The sequence below is a fragment of the Pygocentrus nattereri genome, chromosome 14 (assembly GCF_015220715.1).
Source record: "Pygocentrus nattereri isolate fPygNat1 chromosome 14, fPygNat1.pri, whole genome shotgun sequence".
Taxonomy (NCBI): domain Eukaryota; kingdom Metazoa; phylum Chordata; class Actinopteri; order Characiformes; family Serrasalmidae; genus Pygocentrus; species Pygocentrus nattereri.
The window spans coordinates 13,494,931-13,522,168 of NC_051224.1; the positions used below are offsets into that span (position 1 = coordinate 13,494,931).

Genomic DNA, 27,238 nt, shown 5'->3' on the forward strand with positions numbered 1-27,238 from the left:
ACAAATAAGGTGTCAAAGGGTCTCAAAGGAAAATATGAAATATAAAGAGATAATAAGGCATAAAAAGCCAAAAATTGGTGATCTGGGGTGAGTTAGAGCTAGGATCACTGATTTTAAGTGAGAATATTTATAATTTTTGGCAAAATCCTCCTCAAACTCTAACAGGAGTCAATATGGTGTATCATTGCTGTCTGAACAAACCTTACATCCCAATTTGTGTCATTTTTTAATGTTTTTACATAGTTTTTAAACACAAATTGCCTTTTTACACTGTGTCAAGAGTTTACGATGAACAGACCAACAGAAATGTTCCTAAATTGCTTAGAATAAACTGCTGGTACATTTACTTAAAAGTACAATGTTGGTGAGACAGTGTTTTGTTCTGACAGCAACGATACGCATAGAGTACAAAAATTTGATTGCTGGATTGCTCAGGCTCTTTTAATAGAAGAAAAACTAATTTTGTGGACCACCAATATCTAACCAATCAAGATATGAAGGTATCCCTACTTCCCTCTGAATCACAGGCAGTATAGATTTTTTTACAGTTATGGCATTTGGCAGACGCTCTTGTCCAGAGTTACTTACAATTTGATTATCTTACACAGGTAGGCCAAGGTGGTGTTAGGAGTCTTGCCCAAGGACTCTTATTGGTATAGTGTAGGGTGCTTACCCAGGTGGGGTATTGAACCCCAGTCTACAGTGTAGAAAGCAGAGGCATTAACCACTACACTATACCAATCACCTGCATGCACCAGGCAGCATAGGACGGGAGACATTACACTGCTTGGAAATATAGCAACTGTGGAAAGTCCCTTCTTTCAAAAAAAAAAAAAAATAGCCAATTGTCTAGTTTGTGAAGGCGTAAGCATCAAACTCTGCAAACTGTTTATTTGATTTTCTCCCCATTCAAAGAGAGAACACCCTGGTCTTGAACTGCTTTATCAAGATGGCTGCTAAGTAAACAGACTTTCCTGTAAGGATTTTAATGGCACATATGGGGAATCCGTAGGCCTGCCTTAGTGCTATAACTAGCTAAAAATTTGATTTGTGTTACAATACAACACTAAAACTTGCTGCATCTTTAAAGAACCTTTATACCCCTAAACTCTCCACTAAAAAAAGGTAGAAGAGAAATTGAAAACAAAATGACCTGCGGTCTAAGAAGGAGTAAACAATTGTTTGGCTTTTCAATGCTGGACACAGCAAAGGTAGTTCAAAGGCATAAAGCGTGATAGCCACCTTGCTAACTCTAGTTAGCTTTGCGCTTCATTTATGCTAACAGAGTTTGCTCTGGGATTTAAGGCACTCATTCCAACAAGCTTAATGAGAAGTAGCTAACTAACTAGCTCTTGTATTAGCTAACATTAGCTAAATTAGCTAACATTAGCGTGAACGGTATTGGTGAGGAGGTCAGGTTTGTCTCTATGGTGATTGCACAGGATTCCTAGCTACATGCAACAGCAAAGCTGCTTGCTAGAGTAAAGTTATAGGTGATTTCCATTCCACCAGCGGAAAGGCCACTAAGGGGTCAGCAGAAAAAGACTGAGTAATGGTACAACCCACTGTAGGGGTATTCCAAATTGTATTCCATGTGCCTGCTTCACACAAACCCTGATTTTATTTCCTGACCAACAATTAGAAGAAATCAGAACAGAAAAAAAAGCAGGCAGAGAGGTTTTTGGGTAAACAGGAACAAAAATAAGCAAAATGGGAGTTTCAGTAGTTAAGAGACCAGATGTGGGAGAACAAAATCCCTGCACAGAACTATAAGAACACTAAAGTGAAAGTGCAAATTTAGAATTGCCACACAGGAGTTCCATCTGAGGAGGAGAGAGATGCTGTTGTTGAAACATGTTTAAAGCAAGCTCTTTGGGGCAGATATCAGCGCAGTGACTTTAGAGCAGTCAGTCAGGGCTGCGAGCGAAACCTCGTCTCTCTGAGCATGACTCACTCTGAGTTTGCGTGACTCGCACAGATTTTGAGAGCGACAGGGGAACAGTCCAGGCTCCAGGACACCAGAGCTCCTTTTAGCACCAATCCTCCTCCACCTCTTGTTACAAATAAAATACACTGAACAGGGGCAGGTGGCAGCATCCTCATGTGTTCCTGTGCTAATATGAAGCCTGAAAAAAAAACATCTTCAAATAGCTGACTCACCGTCCCAGTTCTGTGACTGCAGCATCACCAGCAGTGATGTCTTGTATTGAATGTGCCACAGAAATGCTGAAAGCACTGTAGTTGTGATTAGAACCCTGTGGTGTGCACATAATCCCAGTGATTCCAATGCTACATATTGTGATTATGATATGACTTATATTTATATAATAAATTAGTGAACCCTTGAAGCAACTAATTTGCATTATTTTTTCCCCAAAATAAATCATGCTTTTTGGATCAGTTAAATCTCTTGATTCATCAAACCACCTACATGGTCAAGATTAGGGATGGTATAGAATAGTCATGAAAGTCATAAAGAATTTAGCTTCTCTCTAACATTATTCATTCTCATATTTAAGATACCATGCAAGGTCTGAACTCTATACCCCACCAGAGTGCAGTGTCGGGCCTACATCTCATGTCTTTGCCAGTTCTGTCCACTGAAGGAAACTGAAGGACTACTGCAGCCATCTAAAGGATATTGTAGATTGGTTGAGAAATGCAGTGCTGGCAGCAAACAGCACAAAAGACTCACAGCTGAAAAGTGCAGATAAACAAGCTCAAGATCTTTTACCATTCATCACAAACATACTCACATGAAGTCAGTGGAATAAAACTTTAATCATTTAGTAAATGTTTTTTACTTAACTAACTTTTAACAAACTGGCTCTTGAAAAACAATATAACAATATCAATATAACAACATATGCTCTGCATTTTACAAACACCTGCAAAACAATAAAAGGTGCACTGAGCAAAAAGACTATTGTCTCATATGTGCGATCCCGCTTCCAAGCATCAGTCACCGCAAGTGTCCAGCAAAGATTACAGTCATTCGCGCTAACAAAAGGGTCTGTTGAGCTGGCAATTTCTCAACTTCATGGGATGGCATCTGATGCTGCTGACCAACCGAGGCTCACAGATATGTATATATATATATATCATATGTTCACACCCCTAATACCATTCCAACTGAATGTTACCAAAGTACCCAGCAGGAAATGAGGGATTACTGAAAGAATCCTGACTCAGGTATATGAAATGAATACCATAGGAATTCCGACCGATGTATCACTCACTACTACAGTCATTTTCACTGCTGCTTGTCACTTGAAACGCATGAATGTATCACCAGGAGACAATTAAAAAAATGGTATCAATGCAACCCTAATGACATGCAAAGAAAACATGTCCTTTAAATAATGTCTTCCAAATTTGCATACTAGAATTTCAACAAAATGCCCGTTTCTAGTCAAGATGCTCAAATGTGAGCTCTTTTGCATTTAGAAGCCTTCTACGATTTCATTATGGCTAATGCCAATATTGTGAAACTGTTAAACAATAAACAATGTATTGTTCAGCCCTACATACAGTGTCCCACCTCAGTACTCTTCCATCTTCTTAAGCAAGCGAGATCAAAGAATCCACGTTGCACATGGCTGAGGCCATCAAGCTGACGTCTACAGTTTCAACATGTGGGAAACAGATGAATATTAAGGTGTCCAATTAAGAGACTTGACACGGCAGATGAGGTTGCTTTAATTGTAAACAGGCAACACTACAGAGCTACACAGTCATAATACAGAGCTCTGGATGCACACATGTGTTTCCTTAACCCACAGTTGTAGCTGACTCAGCTGCTAGGTGTTTTGTGGACAGCTACACATATGCACATGCAAATGTCTACCCAATAAAGGTGCTTTGCAAAGACAGCCTACAGATGGTGGTTGACAGTACAGAATAGTAAGAATGAAGAATGCACTGAACTGGGCATACAGGAACAGCTACAACTGAATGATTATGCAACATCCACCACATCATCATCATGTTCTGGAAGCAAGAGCAACTCATGACACAGACTCGAAGAGCAGCTGCAGTTCAAAACAAGTCCCAGTGGAATAAACATTAGAATATATTATATGACAGTTAGCTCTGACCATACAATCTAATTGGTTGAAAAAAAAAGTTAAAAAGTTGTTGAAAAGAAAGGTTTTATGAGGCCCTGTGCAAAACAATACTGAGCCCCAGCATATAAAAGCTACTTTCAGCTCATAAAAAAAAATCTGTTTGTTTATTTACTCGTTATTGTTGTTACATTATTGTTACATCTAGAACATGTTGATGCAATTAAGGCACACCAGTCTGCCCAGTTAACCAAAATGTTTACATTAGAATTCTTATTTAAGATTTTAGAATAATAAATGACGATATCATGTGGCAGGGTGTACAGGACCCATTGTAAACAGTTATCGGTTATTAAGAAACCTTTGTGTGTGTCAGTAAAAGAATTTTCAACTCCCACCGCCCCCCCCAGGTAGTTAGCCACTGTACGTTATCATTCCAGTAGCACTCCACTGACCAGTGGTGGCTATATATTTTGAATTCTAAATTTTAAAAAAATTAATTGTCAATATTAAAATATACAACTGAAAAACATGTTTAGGCCAGTTCCCAGTTAATCCAGTTACTATGGTAACAGCCTCCATAGTAAAAACTCTTGCTACATCATCTGGCAACAGCATCAGTTAAAATGGCATCAGAGAAGAAGGTAAAGAGCTAAGCTAAGCTGCCCCAAACTCTTAGACAGTAAAGTTTGTGTGACAATTGTCATTACATTCTTTATTACTGGATCAATTTAAATTTTGTGGCCAAATTAATGATGACGGTGTACTACAACCACAACTTTTACTGAACTGTGATTAAGACTCAACTCACTATTAACACTATCACTATGTTCTCTCTCATCCACTTGAGTGTACGGGGGTGTCAGAAAATTACAGGATGAAATGGTAAAATTACCCCCACCACCCAGTTCTGCTGTTTACTGTAGCTGTTTTCACCCGTTACCCAAATAAGGGGACTGTGTTACCAGCACAGGCCTACTGATTTCTTTTTGAAAAAGGTTCTATATAGCACCAAAAAGGGTTCTTCTATTATTACAAGTTTGACATCACAACATCGTAGAAGAACCCTTTGGGTGCTATTAAGAACCCTCTAGGCTTATCAGTCTAAAGAACAATTTGATGATGCAAAGAAACCTATAATCATGAAAAAGGGTTATTTGAGTGTTCAGGGTTCTATACAGAAGCATTTTCTTTACTATAGAACCTTTGAAGAACTATCATTTTTTTCGAGTGGACATTGTTTTCATGTCATGACACTGAAACAAATGGAAAAAAGCACAACTCTAATGTGTTAATACACAACGCAAATGTAATTCATTATATCTCACTGTGAAAATAAAGCTATAATTATGTAATTATATTTTAAAACAATCATAATAGCTCAAACTTCAAAGGTTACATAGGAAACAGGGTGTAACAATGATTCGATTATGAATGATTATAAAATGATTCAGCGCAAATTGTAAAACCTTACATTTCACCACAATTCAAAGTAATTATTTTGGTACAATTCAGAATTATTATCAAAAAGATGACAAATATGGCAGCAGTGGAATAAACACACTAACTACGATCTTTTTAACCACAATTCTTTATGTGTGATTTTTCCAAATGAAAATAGAATTTACTTTGGTAAAAAAAAAAAAAAGATCATTTCTTCCAGCATTCCAACTTCACAGCACTTCAATCATAATACATTGATGCATTTTCATCAATGTATAAACATGTATCAATGCATGTGTAAGGCATTGAACTGCACTGATTTTGTGCTTCAAAATCAATAATCAAACACCAGTGCCTTTTTATATTATGACATACTCCTATGCATTAAAAGAGGAGCCCAACTTTTTACAAACACTGGCCACCAGTGAGGTTACTTTAGGTCAAGCATCAGCGACTGAATTTCCTGAGTAATCACAGAGAACAGGCGCTACACAAAAATCTCTTCCAATGACTCTCGTGTCCATCTGTGGTCAGTAAGTCCATGCAAGGGCCTCCCCTCCTAATTTGGGATGGCCCAAATGGAGATTAGAGCTGGGTATGCGTGTAATGCCCCCATGAGGGACTAAAGCCGAGCTGGAGATGCTTGTAAGCAGCATCCAGGCTGTTCTAGCCCTGAGTCGCCAGGGTGGGCCGCATTTCTCGCTGCTTCTAAAAGTGGAGTATGTGCGACTAAGTGGCCTCCAGCTGTTGGCGCAGACAGCTCTGAGATACGCCTGATTTAGCTGCTTAAGAGGCATGGGGTATGAACGCAGGATGGGCGAGTCTGGGCAGAGAGAGAGGCAGTCAGGAGTGGAGCTGGACAGAGACGTAACAGAGTTGACAACTGGATGTGGCAGCAATGTGCCAGTATAAACATACTGGAAGAAACCAAATATTCTAGCAGCTGCTTTACAGTGATGATGTGACCGTACATACTGTTATCTGTAAAATGGACAAAAGTACCAAAAATGTTCAGGCTTCAAGATGGCAGATGCTGTTTTGGCCAAGTCTGTTTGAGATTACTGAACAGCTCAACACAGCGTGTGCTGTGCACTTGCATAAGTGTAAAAATTTAAGAATGCAGTTTGCACAATGCCATTGAGTGACTATAAGCTGTTTGTCGGCTACATTAGCCTTGTAGTTCAAGCACAAAACAAGCAAAAACATGTATTAGCTGATCGACTTACATGAGATATAACAGAGATGCTTTTGCCCTTCAAACCATTAGCTCTTCATTCAGGTTCTCTAACCGGGCATTAACTCTTCCACATAGTTTCCACTGTAAAAAGTTTCTTAAAGATACAAATTAGGGTAACATGATATTTATCATTACTGTGATGGGTTCAAAAAGCAAAAGCATCACACAATATGCTTTACTGGGCTGATTTTGGATAACATCAGTATTTCTGCACTCTTAAAAAAGATGGTTCGTCAAGGCTATTTATTAAAGAAAAAGGCTCTATACAGAACCATGAACATTCAAAAGAAACCATTGCATGAGCAGAGAGTTCTTCGCATCATGAAAGAGTTCTTCAGATTGATGGAAAATTTACTGTAGATGGTTCTATAGTGCGAAAATGGTTCTATATAGCACCAAAAAGTGTTTCAATGTCAAGCTTATAATAATGAAAGAAACATTTTGGGTGTTATACAGAACCATTTTCAAAAAGGTTCTATACAGAGCCATCTACAGAACACTCCATCAATCTGAAAAACCCTTTCACATTGCAAAGAACCCTCTAATTATGCAAACAGTTCTTTGAGGGTCCATGGTTCTATATAGAACCATTTTCTTTACTAAAGAACCCTTGAAGAGCCATATTTTTATAGTGTAAAATATAAACTGTCTGTATGGTTTATTACAAATTGAGAATAATTAGGCCTGTTTAACCGGATTTAGTGCAGCTGAGCTTGTGAAATGTTGAATAAAAATAATTTCAGAGTCTCATTCCAAAACGCTGTATATCCATTTATAAAAATGAAAAGAACAGCTGAAAAAAAAAACGGCTGAAAAAAATGGCTGATTTTAATGGAAAACATTTTTATTTCTTTAAAAAAAATCTTATGTATGTAAAGTCCACTTCTAGGAACACATTTTTTTTAAATGGCTTATAATTTAAATATTGGTCCCACTGGTTGTTTTTTTACAATTCCAACTTACCATAAGTCAGAAGAAAAGAAAAAATAAAATTAGTGAAAAATTTTTTCTGATAATGGTAAATAAAAAATTGTATTTCCAATTTACTTAATAACCGTAACATAGCAAAACAACAGAAGGAGGTAGGAAAGTTATGGCTATCATGCTAATGCTATCTATAGTCTTAATTTTTGAAATAATGAAAAAAAAAAATCACAAACAACAGAGCAGAAGTGTAGAGAATAACTAAAAATAAAATGGAACCAATTGTCTTGGACGGTCAACCATAATCTGTGGTCAAGTATGTAGCCTACAAACTCATTTTAGTAAGTTTATTTTGTGCAAACTGCATTTATTGTTGGCTTGATTTTGTCTGTTTGAAAGCAGATTAATGAACAATTAAAAGTGTTTTCTTTGTTAGCTTGTAGTTTTTATGTTTAGTGTGTTTGTTTAAATACATAAACAGCAATTTAAAAAAAAAAAAAAAAATTCGGTTTTGGTTTCGGACCAAGTGTCTCTTGAATTTCAATTTTGGCCAAAAATGTTCATGTCGGTGCATAACTGCAGCAAACTGTAAAGTAAAAAAGTGAGTCTAGTGAGCCAAGTGCTCTCCTACAAAGTAGAGGAACACAAAAACCCAACGACAGCTGGTGGGGTTCACAGCACAGGCCTGTCTGTTCTGTTTAACAATCCTATTTGTGTGCCAAGCTCAGGTTCCATAAACTCACTTGTAGATCTTAACTAAGAGCTCCTAAACATTTAAACCACAAGACTCAGATAAGAGATCGTTGCAAGCTCACGCGGTACTTCGAGTTCATAAGCGGTATTAAATTACACTATAACAATATCTGTGCTCTGTATAGTGCCCCATAGCCATCACGTGAAAAGATGATTCATGCATCAATAGCATGATGCTTAAAGAGGAGCTTCATTACATCTCCCATGAGGACATGCTTTAGCCACGCACTGTCTGTGAGTAACCCTACTGAATCTTGCCTTTACGTAGATAAGAACGTACCCAGTGCTTGCCTGCAGTCTCACTCTTTTCAGTAATGCAAAGACTAAATGCTGAGATTTGCCTCAGAGTCTCAAAACTTTTTATTTTGTCTTGCTATGTGAAGCGACCTTGGGTTTGTGAAAGGTGCTATATAAATATAATAATAATAATAATAATAATAATAATAATAATAATAATAAATTACAAAGAAATATCAATTAGGCCGTTATACACAATATCATGAAGGAAGACGGTACTTACAGGGGATGCGACTGGCGTGCCAGGGGGCAGAATTAGTTACAAATCCATATTTGGACGCTGTGACAATGACCCAGGTCCCGGGGCGATACATAAAGGTAACCTTCACGATGCCATCCTCTCCTGCTAGTCCCGAGGCCAAAGTGGACTGATTTCCATACACCTGAACTGCAGCTTCCTTCAGAGGTGAAAGGTCACTGTTGTCAAAGACCTGGACTTTAATCAGCACTTCTGTAAAAACAGAGAGGAAAAAAAAACCCTTTTTAAATTAAAAACACATGTAAAGATACAACACTGCAAATCAAATAGCTTAGCTTAACCAACATCCTCAGCATGTCAACAAGCAGCCCAAATGTTTAACCCCCTTTAAGGTGAAGTCCAACAATTTTTCCAAATTTCTGCATAATTAAACGGTTAAAATGTAAAAAATGTAAATTAGGAGGGTTGAGGTAAAATGTATATCATTCTACAGTCAGAATTGTTAACAATGATGGTGATGGGAACCAGACATCTAAAGCTTTAATAACTATAATAAATACCCCGCCTGATGACTTAGACTTTAATTTATGATGGCTTGGAAGTATATTTTTGGTCTAAAAGGTGTTTTTAAAAACATTCATGGCAGAGAGGTACATACAGCGCATATAGAAAAAAAATGAAAAATCATAGTTGTAGGTTTACTATAGCATTTTTAAATTTAGCACTGTTCTGTCTTCAAAAGTCTCCGAAAAACGAAATATAATGCATATCATGTATTGTGAAAATATCATATCACGTATTCTTGAACTATCATGAAGTATCACAATACAAAAATATTGTGATACAATATTTTTACCTTATTGCCCACCACTATGTATACGCCTGAAAACATGGCAGTTTATTCAGGTATGTGGGGGAAAATGTTATGATTATACCAGCAGCAGTTAAACTGCTTGAGCACAATAAGTCATCACCGCTTTTGTTGACAGAACATCTAAACACACACCATGCTGGCCCACATACAGCAGATAGCAGAGAAAGGCATGGCTGTGTTTAGACTTGCGTGCCCTGAACTGGCCATTTAAGTATGTGACTTGTTTACAGTGAGAGGATCACAGAGTGTGGAGCGCAGCTGAAGCGTTGCCCTGCCCCCCTTCTTACAGCAGCCCAGGACTCCTGCCACCACATTCAACTGATGCTGCTACACAAAACACTGCCAAAATAAAACGTCTGAGCTAAAGCCTAATTCCGCCGGTCTGGCCACGCTGCCTCCTGCTTTCCAAAGTGATGACCTCGTTCATCTCCCCAAAAAAGAGGACAAGGGAATGGTCAGACTGATGGAAACGAGGCAGGCAAGCATCAAAACTTCATTACTCTCGTTTTTTTTAAAGTACTTGTCACATTAGTGCTGTTACAAGTACATGAATAAACTTAATGATAATGTATCATTGCACTATTTAAGGTTGATGTATGGGTAATCCCGCTCTTTAATCTGTCTTTCACTGTTAATGATGTCTTGCAGTGCATATTTATAGTTTCTATCTTTCTTTTAGGGGTTTAAAGAAAATTTAGTAGCACACAGAAAGCTCTGATTCAACACATTAATGTCAATCAACACAGACACATTCACTGTGTTTACTTCTGGTCATATTAAACACAATAAATCATGTAACAGACAAAATCCTTGTTTTGCTATAATTTTCCATCAAAATGGGGACTTTCGCCTACATTCTTCTTTTTGGTTACGTCACCATACATCAGTAGGGGGGAAAACTAATATGAACAAAGATTATCACGTTTCACCATCGACCTACACCACCCCCATCTAAACTCAGAGAATGTCCCTGATGCTGTGTTTTACTTGGAAATAAGCTTGGATAATAATGTAAATTAAAACAAATGATGAGTATCTTCATAATAATATCGCATTATGATCCAAAGACAAAGTGAGCATGTGAGCGAGCTAGGGCTGAGTGACGAAACAATAACGATACTTATTGCTATATAACTTTTCCTTGACAGAACAATAGGAAAGGTCCAATAAATTTGATATAATGCACCATTCTCACAATTCCATGTTGTTGTGAAAGCCCTGGTGCCGTTTTCTACTGCAAGGAAAGCGACACTCTGCTGTTGCCAGGAGAGGGCGCACTTCTGAGTTTTTCGACATGATTAGCGAGGGAGAGGGTGACAAGTAGAACTGAGTCGCCAAATATACTTTAGCAACGTCTGAAACGTGGAGTTATAGATTCCCTGTTTGAGTGGAGCAACTGTACTGGCTTAGAGTGAACTCACCTCTTTCCTTACAATCCATAACAAGCTTTAGCAGCATTAAATCACATCTGTTCCACACACCTAAAGTGCTGTTACAACACTCAAAAAGTAATATTTAAATATTAGTGCATTCCCAAGCAATGAAAGTAAAAGAAGTGGGTTCATGTCAGTTACAGTCCTGATTTAAACGAAAGTAAACTGAGGAAGCTGTGAGGCACTGGAGAGTGGAGAACGCTATCTTTACAGTCTAGCTGTTTTTAGCAGCTGGCTAACTTGAAGCAGCGCTCCGTCATTTGCACAACATGGTGAACTGATGATACTGTAGATCAAACAAGTTTGAATTTAAGCCTACCTAAAAGGTGGGCTCTTTTTATTTTAGTTCAGTTAGTGCAGCCATGCTTTTCCAGCTGTTAACAGCTCACCAGACACTTTCTGCCATACTCCCATGACACATTTGTGAAATGTTCCACTGTTTGGTGAGTGTTTGTTATGTTCTGACCATAAAAGGATAGTTTAAAACAGTGATTAATTACCTAGGAACAAAAATCAGCCCTCAAATGTGAAAGAAAAATGACATTTATCTCAATATGATTTTTTTTTAATGTCTGCTGTGTTTTGGATCCCTTCCCCTAAAGGATGAATCTGATGATTGCGAGTGCACTGATAGAGTATTCAAAGAGACCTCTGTCAAAACTTGAAAAACTTGGTGAAGGGCGTGTCTTCCAAAGATGAATGCAAGAATGCAAGAAAGTGCATTACCTACTTGTGTCATCATAAAATAAGGATCATTTTGATTCTGAATTTGAGACCTAAACATCAAGACGGACCTTCTTTCTGAGCCTGTGTGTGTGTGTGTGTGTGTGTGTGTGTGTGTGTGTGTGTGTGTGTGTGTGCGCGCGATGTTAACATGTAAAGATGTATGACATGATCCAGAAAACGCCCACAAATTCCGACCACTTAACACTCTTAAAATACTATTTCTGGCTTTACAGGGAGATTTATTATTTAAAATAATAACATTCTTATTATTATTCATATTCTGCACAGATGGCACATAAGACTAATATTCAGTAGGCATCTGTGTTTGTTTAGTTGGAAACCAAAACATTGTCCAATTGCCAACTCGAATAGTGAATAAAACATATACATTTGTGTTGTAGACATTGTTCATTTTAGAGAAACTTCACAATCTCATATCGAAGCCCCCTGAATGACAAATTGAAAACAGGTAGCTCTGATTACTCTATTAATCATCAAAATAATCTGTAGATTATTTAATTACCATAAAATCCGACAGTGACAGCCCACCTCACACTCTTCAATCATTTCCCTATTTATGCTTTGCACACATAGATTGAGCATTAAGTATATCGTTCTAAAATGTTGGCGTAGCAGAGAAAAGACTGGAGCTGTGGACTGTGTTTATGCTTACACTGTTTGCTCAAGTTCTGCTTCCAACTTTATAGTTGCTACCAACTGTGCGTGTGAAGCAAAAGCTCAGAGTGCTCGAGCAGCTCCATTCATGCGCTGATCGATTTGCCCTGTTGGCGCTCGCACGCTCCCGCGGCCTTCGCCACCTCTTGTTTTGATTCTAAATGGGTCAATTGATGCACGTTGCCATGGATACAAGAAGGTGTCAGCAGACGAAAAGGGGAAAATGGGTCCCTGCCTTTCCTGACAGGCTAATCAAGGCAAGTTTAGATCAGAGAACAGCGTCTTTGATATAATCATGACTTACTTCACATATCTAAAGATACCAGAATCCCAGTCAGCCTCCGCAGAACTGTAGAGCTGATCTGCTGGACATATTGTTTCCCTTTAAACATTATCATTGAGGATTTGTGAGTGCAGCAGTAATTTTAAAGTCATTTTCCTCTAAAGTAGGAGTCATTCTTCTAGGGATGTGGAAAGTGGGGTTGCTCAGGGTGGTTAAAGGTTGCAACTGTGAATAATAATAATAATAATAATAATAATATTTCAGAGAGGAGATTGTACTTCATATTATATGTTTATGTTTTCTGAATCTGCAGTAGCTATGAGCTACTTTGGGGGCATGTCATTGTTGCAAGGTGCAAAGAGAGAAAGCCTGTGCAGAATTATAGGCTAGTTATGAGCCCCAAAGCAACCTAATGTTTTTGTAAGGAAAGTTATAATGAACTTTTTTTATCAACCATTATGTCTCCTGCCTGGTATGTGTTACAATGTTGAACTGTGGGGGCGTGGTATATCAGTTACACCGCCGCATATCAGCAATCTGATTGGTTGCTGCTCAATTAATTTGAGTGTTTATGTGCCTCAGTGGTTTCATGTGTAAGTTATTCAAATATATTGTCTCTGGCCTTATTATAGCACTCTTTCTGATTTAATTAGGAAAAAAAAACAGAAGAAAAATTGCAAATCATTTAACGTCATCGTACAAGTCACATATATACTACTTAAAATTTCAGCACCCCATCTTAAAAACCTTCCTCCATCCTTGCATCCTTAATTCCCTAGTTGTGTAGACAACAAAGGCCTACACTCCATTGTTTAGATTCAGAATGAAGGTCTACTGTTTATAAAAAGTCAACAGCTTCAGCTGTTCAGAAACGTGCTAAAGGACGCGGGTGAGTGTAAGTTAATCTGATTTAGAGTGTCCAGTGACTGTGAGCCAAATCTGATGTGAATGATGAATTCAGCCACGTATTTATGTCAATAACTGCAGGAATGCTGCAAAAAGCACGCCTAGAAAACAGAACAAAAAAAGCACTGCAGAAGAGTTCCGGGTTCACGAACAGTTTGATGGGCAATATACAGATTAACATAGGCATGGATTTGAAGAAGTTACATTTCTTTTGCTTGTGGTGTGAAAGTCTTCAAGTGATAAGCAATATAGTTGATTAATGATCAATGTCAATAAGAGATGTGTTTCAAACCCAAGTTTTTTTAAGCATGTAACCCTTTTACTTAGCCAATTTAGACCATTTAGCACATACCAGCCAATGTTTCATTGAACAAAGTAGGAGTGAAAAGACATTTTCTGTGATTTGGTAAGTAGTGCCACATTTAAAACATGCTACATACAATAATTTCTACACTAAGTCCAGGTAAACAGGCCTAATTATGTTAATTATGTCTTTATCACTAACAAGGGTAGCTACTCTAGTGATAAAGCAGTGTTAAATCAGCCATGTTCTTAACAACACAGCCTTGGCAATGAGCTCACATTCAGACACTTGTGTTTAAGATAAATTATAACATGGCATACCTACTCATATTTTGTAAATACAAGTGAAACCGTCATGTTTTCCTGAATTATTAGCTTGTATATTCTCTCCACCTTTCTGTGATCAAACAAACACCAGAATAGTGATTTCAGAATTTGAATACTGGCATTTGGATTATTAACCAAGTACCCGTGCACATCCCCATTTGAAACCCTACAGTAATAAATGTTATATTTCTCTGTTTATGCTAATCCAGGTAGGTTCATAAATATGTATGTACAGGTCACTATAGACATAGAGCACTTTGGCATTAGGTTATGTTTTGGTGTATCGCTACATTGTTACTGACACTGACAGTGCTTCTTGCTTTGCTTGCAGTTTATAAGAAAAGGAGGAAGCCTTCTAGGAGAGGCATGGGTCTCTCCATTAGTTTTCAAACAATGCTCATTTTGACACCGCTCACAGCCAGCATTTCCTGCGCAAGATTCCGCTTTTAGTCCATTGTTTAAGCTGGAGCACATAGCTCAGCTAAGCACTTTCTCCAGACCTGTAAGAATCCCAACAATCACTACACTGCTACCTCAACTTCAGTGGGTGGAGAAGAGCAACAGAAACTAATCCCATTGCTAGCTTTGACGCACTGATACAAGCCTGTTAAAGCAAACAAGGGTTAATTACAATCTGGCCTGGTGCAAACACCTCGCTTACTCTATGCTTATTTGGAGTGGCATTCCTCCACGGATAATGTCATCCTACAAGAAGATCCTACAGGACACAAGATGACGAGGACTTTATAGAGACAAGCTGTGAAACCCATCCAGAGAGAACAATATGCTGATGCTCAGGGTGGTGTTTTAGATGCTTTGCCAAAACATGTAGGTGGTATGAAAAGGAAAAACAAGAAAAAACAACCCAAGACAGCAAAGGAAAGAAAAAGAGACATGCAGGTCAAGCTAATCCTGTTGTCCGTGTAGATGTTCCTCCAAAGACAATCTCAGAAATTTCCTCTTCATGCCTGTATGTGTTAGACATCCGGTTACCACCACAAATGGCTCGCTTGCTGATGGTCTCACAGTTGGCCTCAAGGGTAGCCACTACATCCTGTTATTGACACTATGCCCTTACAGATAGAATTCTGTCCGGCATACAAACCTCTGAAATATTCCTTACAATAAACCCAGCACTTAACACAGCTACATCTACAACTATATCACGCGTCTAAAAACATTAGTAGCCACCCAGAAGTTTCAGAAGACACAGTTTGTTGTGAATTGAGGCATATGTGGTATGCCTTAAGAATGTAGTCTGCAAATGCTAATTAGTCTTCATATGCTTTCATTACTTGTTAGCTACATTAGCTTCAATATTATAGATGCAAATTTCAAGCACCAAACAAGTATTGGTTGATCAAATACATTTGAAATAAGGGAAAAATCCTGTCTATGAAAATGTTGTCTATAATAGGTTAGAAGTACTTTAAAAATGGGTTAATACTGCTTTGTAGAAATATAGCATGGCAGCCAGGCCAGTGACAAATGACTGGGATGTCTTGCACCAAAGGGTGCTATCGACTGCCACAACCTCCAACAGATGCTCACAGTGTTACTGATGAAGTAAGAGACACGTTGTCGTTTGTTCAGATAGCAGAGTTTGTGTATTCAGCCACGCAGGAGTTGCAGTCCATCAGAAGGCCAGTGTGAGGCGGCCACCAGCAATAAACTCTGCCACACACAAAGCCACACAGTCAGGACAGAGCCATAAATACTAAGGATGTCTTGACAGAGGTTTTTTGCCATCAATCCTAATTCAAGTACTTCGATACTGAGTATCTGCCAGTACTGAATCCCAATCCCATATTTGAGAAGATATGCTAGGCTGCCAATTAGCCTACAGTAATATCTTTTCATCTTTATTATGTGTAACACTAGAGATGGGCAGTATGACGATATTTCATTGTTATGAAGATACATTGTGCCACAATTTGCTTTTCTGAGCATACCATGGATATCGTCAGCCCTAAAGTACTTAAGTACAAATAACACCGACAGACTGCATGTTTCATCACAACAAGAGCATAATTAGTACTGTTTAATTGTATTTAATGACTACATGAAATATTTAAAAATGGGCATCTTCATTGTTTTTCATAGCATTTCTTTTTAATGTGGAATTACTGTTTGGTTGGGTTTTTTTTGATGGTTGTCTTCAATCTTTCTCTTTGCCTTTTTGTTAGCAACTGGCTATGAGAGACTGTTGTCTGTGTTGCCATGTGGCCAGCAGTCTGCACGGCAAGCTTAGGGCTAAAGGGTGAATAAGCAGTTGTACATTAATTCCATTTAACTATCTAACTGTGTTAGAACATTCTGCAGTGCTTTATTTTCCTGAAAAAGAGGATTATTTTATTTTTTACCTAAAAACACATTCTGCTGTGGAGCCACAACAGGACAGTAAAAGGGCAGCATGCTGCAGACCCCTGGGCTTTACTACTCCATTCAGACTTTTAAATCACTTATTATCTTCTGAACATGTACTACATTGACACAAGTTGTACACACTGTCCATTTATGATACCTTAACAACAGTGGTGTAGTGCAATGCAGTGGAACAGAATATCAGAACTGGATATGGCTTAACACAGTCGATTAACAACCCACTATGCCTTGAGAGGCTGTGATATCAAACCTTTAGATCGGATCAGGGCATCCCTACAAAATCTGTTCACATACAGCAAGTGGGACATACTAAATTGTTCCTGCCACTCTTCACACTGCCCTGCCTCAGTGGTATGGACAAACTCTTCTGTGGGAGGGCCTTTACAGAGAGCGCACAGCAGATAAATCACCCCAAATCACCTCACTCCCCATTATCCTGCTCCAGCTGGCAGGCATCACCAGGATATCACCCAGTCCAGCAACACTCACCAACCCACTTTCCACTTAGGAGGACTGAACTGGGGGAATGTTGTTTAGGGCTGGATTTCTATGACAAGGGAAAAAAATATAGTAAGACCACTGATCTGGAGTTATGGATCTGGGAGCATGATTTATGTCAGTGGTCCTCACTAAAGTAAATCAAACAGCCATAGAGGCAAGACGGGGAAAGGTTTACCACGCTGTAATCCAAAATGTCCTAATTCTTTAGTCACAAAGTTTCCATCTGTTTATATTTTAGGGGTCTGGGGTTGTCATGAAAAATGGACCTTCAGAATTTAAAATATTAAAATCTATCAAGGAGACTGAAGGACGGAACGGTACTGAAAACACATCCTGCCAGAGGACATTAAAGATTCAGCCTAATGTTTCAGGAAGCTCAAAAAACAACAGCACTTTTAAATGCATTCCAATATTTGGTATTTACGAGAGAACCTTGCTTAAATGTTAAAAGTCCTAATTTTTTTGAAAATGTTACAACAGATTTTATGTTTAATGGTTTAATGATAATTCAAATGTAAAATAACTCACACTGGGGTCCTTTTATGGAGCTAATACCAACTAAGGAACTCCTGTTCCTCTGTGAAGTACACCCAAACAAGTCTTTAGATGTCTTGAACATTTGATGATAGGCCACCTCACACAATGTTCTCTTATATTAGCTGGCTCTCAAAAAAAAACCCACAAGAATGAGTTTTTGAGGCCTAAGCCTTTAGATTTTTGTCCATTCTAATGACCATGTCACCATGAAATATCAAACACTGACTTTATCCATTCATTAAGAAGGTGCACATTTGGGTTTGGTAAGTGGAAAGACTTCTATGGCTCATAAAAGAGTTTACATTTCCTCTGGGAGGAAACGGATCCCAGCAGTGGCTTGAGTCAGCCCTGTCTGACGAGCCTGTTGGGGGCTTGAGGAGTTCTGAAACATCTGCACAGTCCGCCAAGAGGACACAAAGACTCAAACAAAAGTCTGTGAGAAATTTCCCCATTGCTCCTTCACTTTTGTTATGCTTCTAATGAAACAGTATTAACTACTGCCACAATGTTAAAATGCATCACTATAAAAGAACAAGAGTACAGACTTTTTCATTGGGATGATCAATGATGAGCAAATCAAAGCCAAATAAAGACATTATGCAAGAGACCGGTTTGATCACAGAGGACGTACTGACACATTAGCATCATTCAACTCTAGCACAGTGTTATACCACTGTATAGTGAAATGATTCATTCTCAGATTCGTTGTTTTTGTGCACATTCGGTGCACGTTTCATGGCAAACAGACCAATAGAAATGATCAATAGTTATTTAAAATCTCTTTACATTAATGTACATCATACTTTTACCCTAGATTGTTAAGACATTTGTTAAGACAGCATTTTAAGATGTTCTGGCAGATGTTAAGACAGTAACTACATATCTGAATACAGCCTAACAATAAAGAAAAAATAAATATTACACATAAAAATGATCAGTAGCTAAAAATCCAGTTTTACAAAAAGAAAATGACTTGACCCATTTTTGACACATGTATTGGCTCACTAATACTGTTAAGATTCTACTTTGATACTAAAATTTGGTACTGAATGCATCAATACTACTTTATAGTACTCATGTAATTCAGTCAGTATTAGGGATGCAGACAGAGCTGAATAGGACAGATGTTTGTAAAAGTTTGTGACTGTATACCTTCAATATTGTCAGACTGAAGGCTTACCTTTTGAACTGGCAGCACTGGTGTTGCACTAAAACAAAAACACTACGGCACATCAGTAGGCTTTTGTGTTGGATGACTAATTTACGCTGCCTCTTCAGATGAGCTAATGAGCTAACAGAGCTAATCAGTGACACAGTAGATGCTGATGAGGATTTAAGGACATGCATTCTCCTTAGTGTGCGTCCTGTGACTATCATTAAAAAATGACTTCTCATCGATCCTGGGCTTTGCTTACATCAGATCGAGTGGTTAGTTTAGTTAGCGATAAAGCTGCACTGCTTCTGCCTTACCGGCCACGTCTTTAATATCAACACGTTTAGGCACTCATACTTTGGAGTAGCAAGGTATCACATACTTACTTGTAAATTTGAGCAAACTGTCATGTTTCACTAAATTATTAGTCTGTATATTTACTCAAATTTCCTGTTATGAAACATAATGACTACCCAAGTAGTGCTTTCGGGATTCAAATACTGGTTTTGAATGGTGAACTGAATATTTACCTATGCACAACCATAACTAATATTTGGTGATGAATGTATTGTAAATGTCCTGTTGCACTGATAACCTTCTACAAATAAAAATTATATTTATCCAAAATGGTAATCCAGTTAGATGTCAACATTTGCAACACACAATCTCAACAATTAAATTTGATAAATATTGCGATGTTCGCAAATGATGTTCATATACATGAAAAATATCAACACCGGCTCACAGTTCCCACATCAATCCATCCCTAGTCTGTACCATATAAGGAATACATTTTGACGGTCAGCCTTATTAATAATGAAGTAAAACCCAGAGATTGAGCCTACACTCTGTGCCTGATTTAGCCTCCTGCAAAATGATGTGTCCTCATATAGCACTGCACTTGATGTCCTTTGCCTTATATAACAACCTCAGGTGTGGGCAATTCACACATTAGGACTCTAAGCCTGAGAAGTATGACAGCTGCGAAGGGTTAGGCATCTAAAAGTGCTTTCTGAATGACTTAACGTTGACATGATCCATCAACATTCAAGAAAGCTGAGGTAATGGTGTGAAACCACATCCATCCTACCTCATTATCCACTTCACAGCACAAACATTCCTGACAGTCCATTCATCAAAATCACATGGATTTTGGTGATTTAATAATGTACAGTATTCAGTCACTCACAGGTCACTGTGAATCCCCCAGCATCAGTACTGTACCCTGTGGACAGACTGCTCATGACCAGTCAGCAAGGCTGCATCCAGGCCGCTCCTCCTCACAGTGTTTTCAGGCTATCAATGGGGACGTTCATCCTCCTCAAAAGCAGTGTGGGGAGTCAGGCTGGGCTGAGAGCCAGACGTACACTCCCTAAAACTGAACCTGCTCATACTGTGCATGGGTCACTCACACAGCAGTCAACCTAGATCTCTCCAGCTCGTGCTACAAACCATGAACATTCACGATCAAACAAGTACGTTGACTCATTTTAAAATGCTTGAACCATCAAAAAGCAATGAACCAGCCGAAATGGAGCTGAGATTGCTCTGAAATTGGCTGACAATCACATACAGTCGAAGCAGACCAAAACAATGTTTGGGTCTGCTGGCTAGACTATGGACTAGAATAGAGCACTCTTTATATTCAGAACTAACTAGCTTGGAACGGACTTCCCTCTGCTCTCCTGCATCCAACAACCTAGAGCTGCTCACCATCGAGGCCAGAAAGGAACAGTTTCTCCTATTCAACCAGGCTTCTTAATTATTAGCACTTGCTTAACTTCCTTCCAATGAACTGACCTGTATTTGACATCACTCTAGACATGGGTGATCTAAGTTCAGTGCAACTTACACAAAATCCAAAAGCATTCACTCCAAATGCAAATGCTGAGGCATTCAATTAGAGTGACATGCTATAATGCAGCCATTGTGTCCCAAATAAAGGCAGAAGGCAAGGGGCTCCAGCACATCCTCAACACACTGCAGAAAACACACAACAGATCATTGGAGAGCTCTCACAAATAGGGATTCTCTAAAATTTCTGCTGCCAAAAATGATCAAAAACTGTCAATTTCGACCAAAATAACCATTACAAAAAATCTTTTTAAAAAACAGGCATCTGACTAATTTTGCCTAAAACATATGCTGACTGATTTGCGACTCCACTCGCGTTCACCCCTGATTGACTCGTGACCCAGACTCAAGGATTAGGCTTTTGGCCTAAGAAAATACCACAAATCTGGTAAAATTAGGACCTTGATGCAGTTAATGGATAAAACCTTTCGTTTCCTATCTTTTGTGACTTTGCCTGCTGGTCTGGCTGGTTTGGCAGCAGGTAAAGTGGTATGGTCATCCCTGCTAGAAAAAACAGCACAGACCAGCATGGCTGGTCACCAGCAAAACCAGCATATCACTGTTGTAGGAAGAAAACCTTGCATCTCCGTTTTTGATGTTTTTCAGCTTTTCTTCTGAGAACAGTGATATGTTGTGTCTTGGATCCTGGCATGCTGGTCAGCAGCACCAAAAGTTAATATAAAAGAAAACAAAATGACAACTTTTCTCACACACATACATTTTCTAAGCCGCTTGTCCTTATGGGTCATGGGGGGTGCTGGAGCATATCCCTGCAGTCAATGGGCATAAGACAGCAACTTTTCAAGAGAAGGCAAAAACATTAACTTATATTAGAAATAAAGAATGTAAAGAGATTTTATAATAATCCATTTGGAGCATTTCTATTGGTCCATTTTATAAAGGACAGCTGCTGTGCTCAAATGATGTGGAAAGATGAAAATCAAAAAAAATTAGAGATGCATGTTTTTCTTTGGACAGCAACTATGTGTTTTCGATGCTGGTATGCTGGTCAACCAGCACGACCATGCTGGGTGACCAGTCAAAACATCAGTAGAGCAGCATAAACCAGCTTGGACCAGGCCAAAGGACACATGACACAATAAAATGCATGAGAAATGTCAAGTGTGACTTGAGAGCATGAGATTAGGCCTGAATGACCAATGCCAATGCCTAAGAGCTATCAAACCTGACAGTTTTTTGTAGGGCTTTATATGTGTTCAATGAAATGCCTACAGCTACTCTACAACTACTACTCTCTACAAAAAGATTTGAGACTCAACTCACTCCTCAGAAACTTGACTCTGACTCATACAAAGCAATCTATGACACCTCTGCGCTAGAGGGCCCTTTAATACTAATGTGATACATGGGGTCATATGGGACACTATGGCTTCTGTTTCACAGAAATCAATCAAGAGAGTATAGACTGATTAAATTAGAATGGCAGTAGCAGGAAAGGTAAAACAACCAAAACCGTAATACTTAGATTACTCGTTTAATCCAATTATAGCTGGCAGGTTAAGCAATTATAGAAATAATCATTACTGGACCTAAAGAATTGATGAAACCTGGATTTTTAATTCTGTGTAAGAGTTTACATTTCAGTGCAAAATCTTTTTACTGGTCACATGATGTAATGGCCAGCAAGAAAACAGTTTTGCTTTTCAGTAATGTACTTTATACTCCAGATAGCAGCTGATCCTAACTACTACTCGAGAAGCTATAAGAATGCTTTAAGAACAACAGAAAATAACCATTTTAGTGAGTGCTACAGTTCACCTGGCCAGGGGCACTGATGAACAAGGCCAGATCAACAGAAGTCAGCTTGCATTAGTCCCGGGTCCGGCACTCCCTCCGCAGGCCTCTGTCCCAACACAGGGAAGGCTGCACTGGGTGTCAGCTCGATTAGGACGGTCATGTGCCTGCCATGCAGCAACAAAACCCCAAGAATAACAAAATTTCATGCTTTGGTAGATGCTTCAGGCAGTGTCAGCACAAACCAGCTGAGGCCTTGGCACTACTTACCTAACATCAAAGCCTTTTATTCAGGCAGCACTGTACACACAGTATAATGAGATAAAGGAGGGTATATCTAATCACGGTCTTATGAGTTTTAATACCATAGCCCATATAATGCTAGACAATCAAAATCACATTCACTTCATGTGACTGATTTTCAGACAGCTGAACGAATCGCAGCGCTCAGAGTGGAGCACGCAAAACCTGATGAAAGGGAAATAATATGCAAACAAATGCAGTAAGACTAATAGACAAATTAACAAAATTGACCTCAAAAGACAGGGTAACACATCTGCTCTGAGAGGTCTAACAATGACAGCCCGAATAATATAAGCAAGAAGCTCAAGCAGAGAACTTTGCATGAAGAACTACAGTAGCAAGTTTGCATATATCACATTATCAAAAGCCACGTTAGGGTCTTCTATAGAGGGGCATGTGCACAAGGCATCAGACAATGTATTGGCAACTAACTTCCTGTGAGGTAACTTTTATGGCCATAAACCTTTTGGGTGCCTGGTTCCTATCACCACCACTGTAAAGAAACCTGACTTGGTACGTTTTTCTAGAATGGCTCATTTAACATCAAACCACTTTGTTTACCTCTCGATGACTGAATTATGCATACATGTTGAAAAAATGGTGAAACTGCACCTTAATAAAGGTGGAACTAGGCCTCCTTCTATGGTCCTTCCATTATAACTGATGAAAAACAATAATCATTACTATTATATAACTTAAACCACCCTCAATACAAAGGCAAGAGAGTGGCCAGGCCTTCAAGCTAAGGACTCTTTGCATATCTTGTTTAAGCACAGTTCTTGATTAGAACGTCTGCAATCACAAAATGTGAAGTCAAGTACAAGATTTTCAGATTTCTTTCAATTACTGTACCGGTCCAGCTGGTCCGGAAGGTGGTCCCTACTGAGAAATTCACTCCTTACATGAATTAGCAGAAGATTAAGATATCGCTACCCTTTTACCCCAGAGCCAGAGGAGAAAAAAAAATCTATTAATTCATTAGGAACCAGCCCCAGTCCTAATAAACTAATGAGCTATTCTGCTGTATAATATTATCACTCACTGAGCGGGCCTTATCCACAAAGAAGCTTCCAGGATAAATTAACTGCAACAACAAACCATTAATATGTATGAAATGATTAGAGCTGCGGCAGGGGGCATGTACCCATGACTAAATATGCATTGCTCTGGCTCCTGGGAGCTGACATGACAAAGCTCCATGGCTCTTATAACCCCCCCCCCCCCGACCCTTCTTATCAAAATCATTGTCATAACTATAGGATGGCAGAGCGCCATGTTGAAAGCCACTGTTGAACTACTGTATAATTACATTGTCAGGATGTAAACTAAGTCTTTCAGTGTGATTTCACGTGAAATGTGTCACTCTATAGAAACAAATCAAGTCAGAATTGTCTATAGTGGTAGTGATAGGAACCAGACGTCTGAGCTCAGTGCCCCTAAAAGCTACCTCACAGAAAATGACTACATGAAATCGTTACAAACATGTTGCTTGCTACTTGAGGTACTGTTTTATAGTACTTGTGGGAAACAGTACCTCACGTCAATTTTTCAATACATTAATGGTGGAGAGATGTGTAGGGTGTTGTAAGGCAAAATAGTCCCCTTATTTTCTTAGATTTACAACTATTTAATGTTTTAAACATCACCTATCAAAAGTCATGTGACAGTGTAGGTTCACTGGTTGTTCTGGATAGTAAACAAATCGCTATGGTTGCATTGTAGACATCAGGACCCCTGGTTCCTATCACCACCAAGTAGTTTCTCTACAGTGCACCATTTCACATCAAACCACTCTGAAGCTTAGTGAATGTTATGCACAAGTTCGTAAAAATATCTGGAATTCCACTTTATGAAGACATTAAAGCAAAAGTTGGGCAAATAATTCTAGGATTTGCCCTTAAGCTCATATGCAGCCATTTACAAACATGTTTTGTGCCCAAAGTCTGCTTCTTTAGTTTCACACTAAGCTTATCCCCTTAAAATCCCAGGATTATTACACTTAGGCTTATTATTCAGTAACTACGTGGACTTCAGTGCAAACTGGCCGAGCTATTCTTAGGTTATAGAATTGTGTATTAAACTTTAGGCATGCCCACAAGCCCTGGCCATGTAAGGGGTTAAAATAATGTAGCTAACAAGTAAACCAAAACACAACAAACCTTGACAAACTTTTTCCAGAAACCACATAAGCTTATTAAGTCAATTTGATGAAAGTGTGTAATGACCGTTTGCATGATGATGATTGCTGTACAGAAGCATCCATTAGCTACATTAGGCTCATAGCTCCAGTGAATAAAAGGGAAAATTGTACGTGTCCTTTTTTCACCAAACTATTCCTTAAATGATACAGCACCTTTGTCTTCTATCAAGATCGTTTAAATTCCCATTTGGTAGACTGTTAAGCTTTGCAGCAAAAGAGCTGACCGGTCCACTACACCTTCACATATGACTGTTCAGTTAAGCATTGCAGCCTGCTGACAAAACACAACCACCTAAAATGATTTCTTCCCACTTAATCCATTTACAACTTAATTGCATGTAAGAAAACGGATAACTTGCGGCTTTCTTCTCAGTCTGGATGAGACACTGTGCCAGGGAACATCTACTAAAGTCAACTAAAGCTGCGTCCAGCTGGGAACTGTGTAATAGCAAGGGGAAGAGAACTGTTCAGTCTTTTCACCGCTCAATTCAGATCTTTCTTAATTACAGATGGGCCAACTTCCTAGGACTCTGCTCCACGAATCCGCAGCTTCTTTCACTTCAAAGATAACTGTATATCTGAGCGGAATGGAGAGTGAGGGTCTCAGGCAGCAGCACTGCATGTCCAATGTGAAACAAAAAGCAAAGGAGGATCAGAGAAAGGCATGCAAGACACTGGGTGACGGTCAGAAGTTCACAGAACAACATTTATGCAATTCCTTAAAAAACGGAGCAGCTTAAGAGGGAGCAGGCCAAAATGTTTGCGGCTGGGAGTTTGGACTTAGGAAGAGCCGGTGGTTACTTTGCGGCAAGTGGGACCTCAAGCAAATGAGACACAGGAGTATCACCAGCCATGAGTGCAGAGAGGGAGAGAAAAAACACAGCAGAGGAGAGGATAGCTTTGAGCTCACATTAATATTCCTCTAACGTCCCAGTGGAAGAAAAGGGTACTTGCAAAAGAGTTTGTACAAACAACTCTACGCAGACTATGAAGGGATCTTTAGATTTAGAGGGATCTGTCTACTCGTGACACATCCACTGAAACAGAGACTAATAATAATGTGCTTTTCTTAGGATGACACCATCAAACCCACAAGCTTTAACTTAGCCACGCGCTGGTGAAGGAAACATCTGACCACACCAGAACAATTTATATGTTAACATCACTGCAAGTGTATGAATGCATGGATAGCAAAAGGTGAAATGAGGAGGATGACCAGTCTAGGAGTCCAACAGCTAGGACAGCATGGCAGCAGATCCTTCCAGACTCATTATAACTACGCACCGACCCTGAAGTATCACCCGCCACACTAACGAAGTTCACCGGACTGTGGTCACCTTCACCCGCTGCCCAACCTGAGCTTCAGTTCATCAGTAGAATGGAGCACACTGAAGTCAGGAGGCCGTCCTATATAAGAATCCTTTGTTTCTAAACTGTAAGCTGCTTTCAGCTGAACCCCACTGATGTCCACACTAGCGCTCCTGCTCGGCATTACGTAATCGCCGAGTCCATTTCACGTACGTTACACTTTAAAACGGCAAACCCGCGCTGACCGAGCCGAGTAGAAGAAAACAGCATTAGCCTCGACGCCACGAAGAAGCCTCCTCCAAAAACTCACCGAGTGCTCCGCGCTGGGGTGCGGATCTGGCCGGCGCCCTCCAGAGCCAGCAGAACAGGAGCAGGAGGGAGAGCGAGGGGCAGCGGGGCGCCATGCTCACGGCCAAGCTCACACAGAGTCCCGAAACAGCCCTAGGGCCATGGTCCCGCTCGGGCTGGCATGGAGAGCTCCGCGCCTGGATGCCCACTCCCTTCCAGAGCGAGCACACTGCTCCTCCTCGCGCTTCTATTGTCCTGTTTGGGGAGGGCGGAGGGGGAGAGGGCGGAGGGGGAGAGGGCGGAGGGGGAGAGGGGGGAGGGGGAGAGGGGGGAGGGGGAGAGGGGGGAGGGGGTGGGGAGCGCGCGCTCCCGCGTGGAGCCGTGCCCTCTGCTGGTGGAGCAAGAAGCCTGATCCAGAACCGCCTGAAGTCCCTTAGAAAGGACATCATCTTTTCTCGAGACATCTGCAGTGCTGTGGTGAAGTCAGCGACCACCCTGTCTTCATTTAAT

The 27,238-nt window shown here is 39.6% G+C and overlaps 1 protein-coding gene across 2 annotated transcripts in view; it reads right to left on the bottom strand.

The window, feature by feature from the left end:
• Positions 1–26,970, bottom strand: part of fam171a2a (family with sequence similarity 171 member A2a) — a 58,180-nt gene extending 31,210 nt beyond the window's left edge. Inside the window, exons 1-2 of one of the 2 annotated variants that reach the window (XM_017686251.2) lie at positions 26,751–26,970; positions 8,942–9,169 (exon numbers count right to left, since the gene is read on the bottom strand). In XM_017686251.2, the coding sequence (XP_017541740.2) occupies positions 8,942–9,169; positions 26,751–26,844 (322 nt within the window). In that variant the 5' untranslated portion in view covers positions 26,845–26,970. The remainder of the gene's footprint in view (positions 1–8,941; positions 9,170–26,750) is intronic. The other variant, XM_017686260.2, reaches the window with a different exon arrangement.
• Between the last annotated feature and the right edge of the window lie 268 nt (positions 26,971–27,238).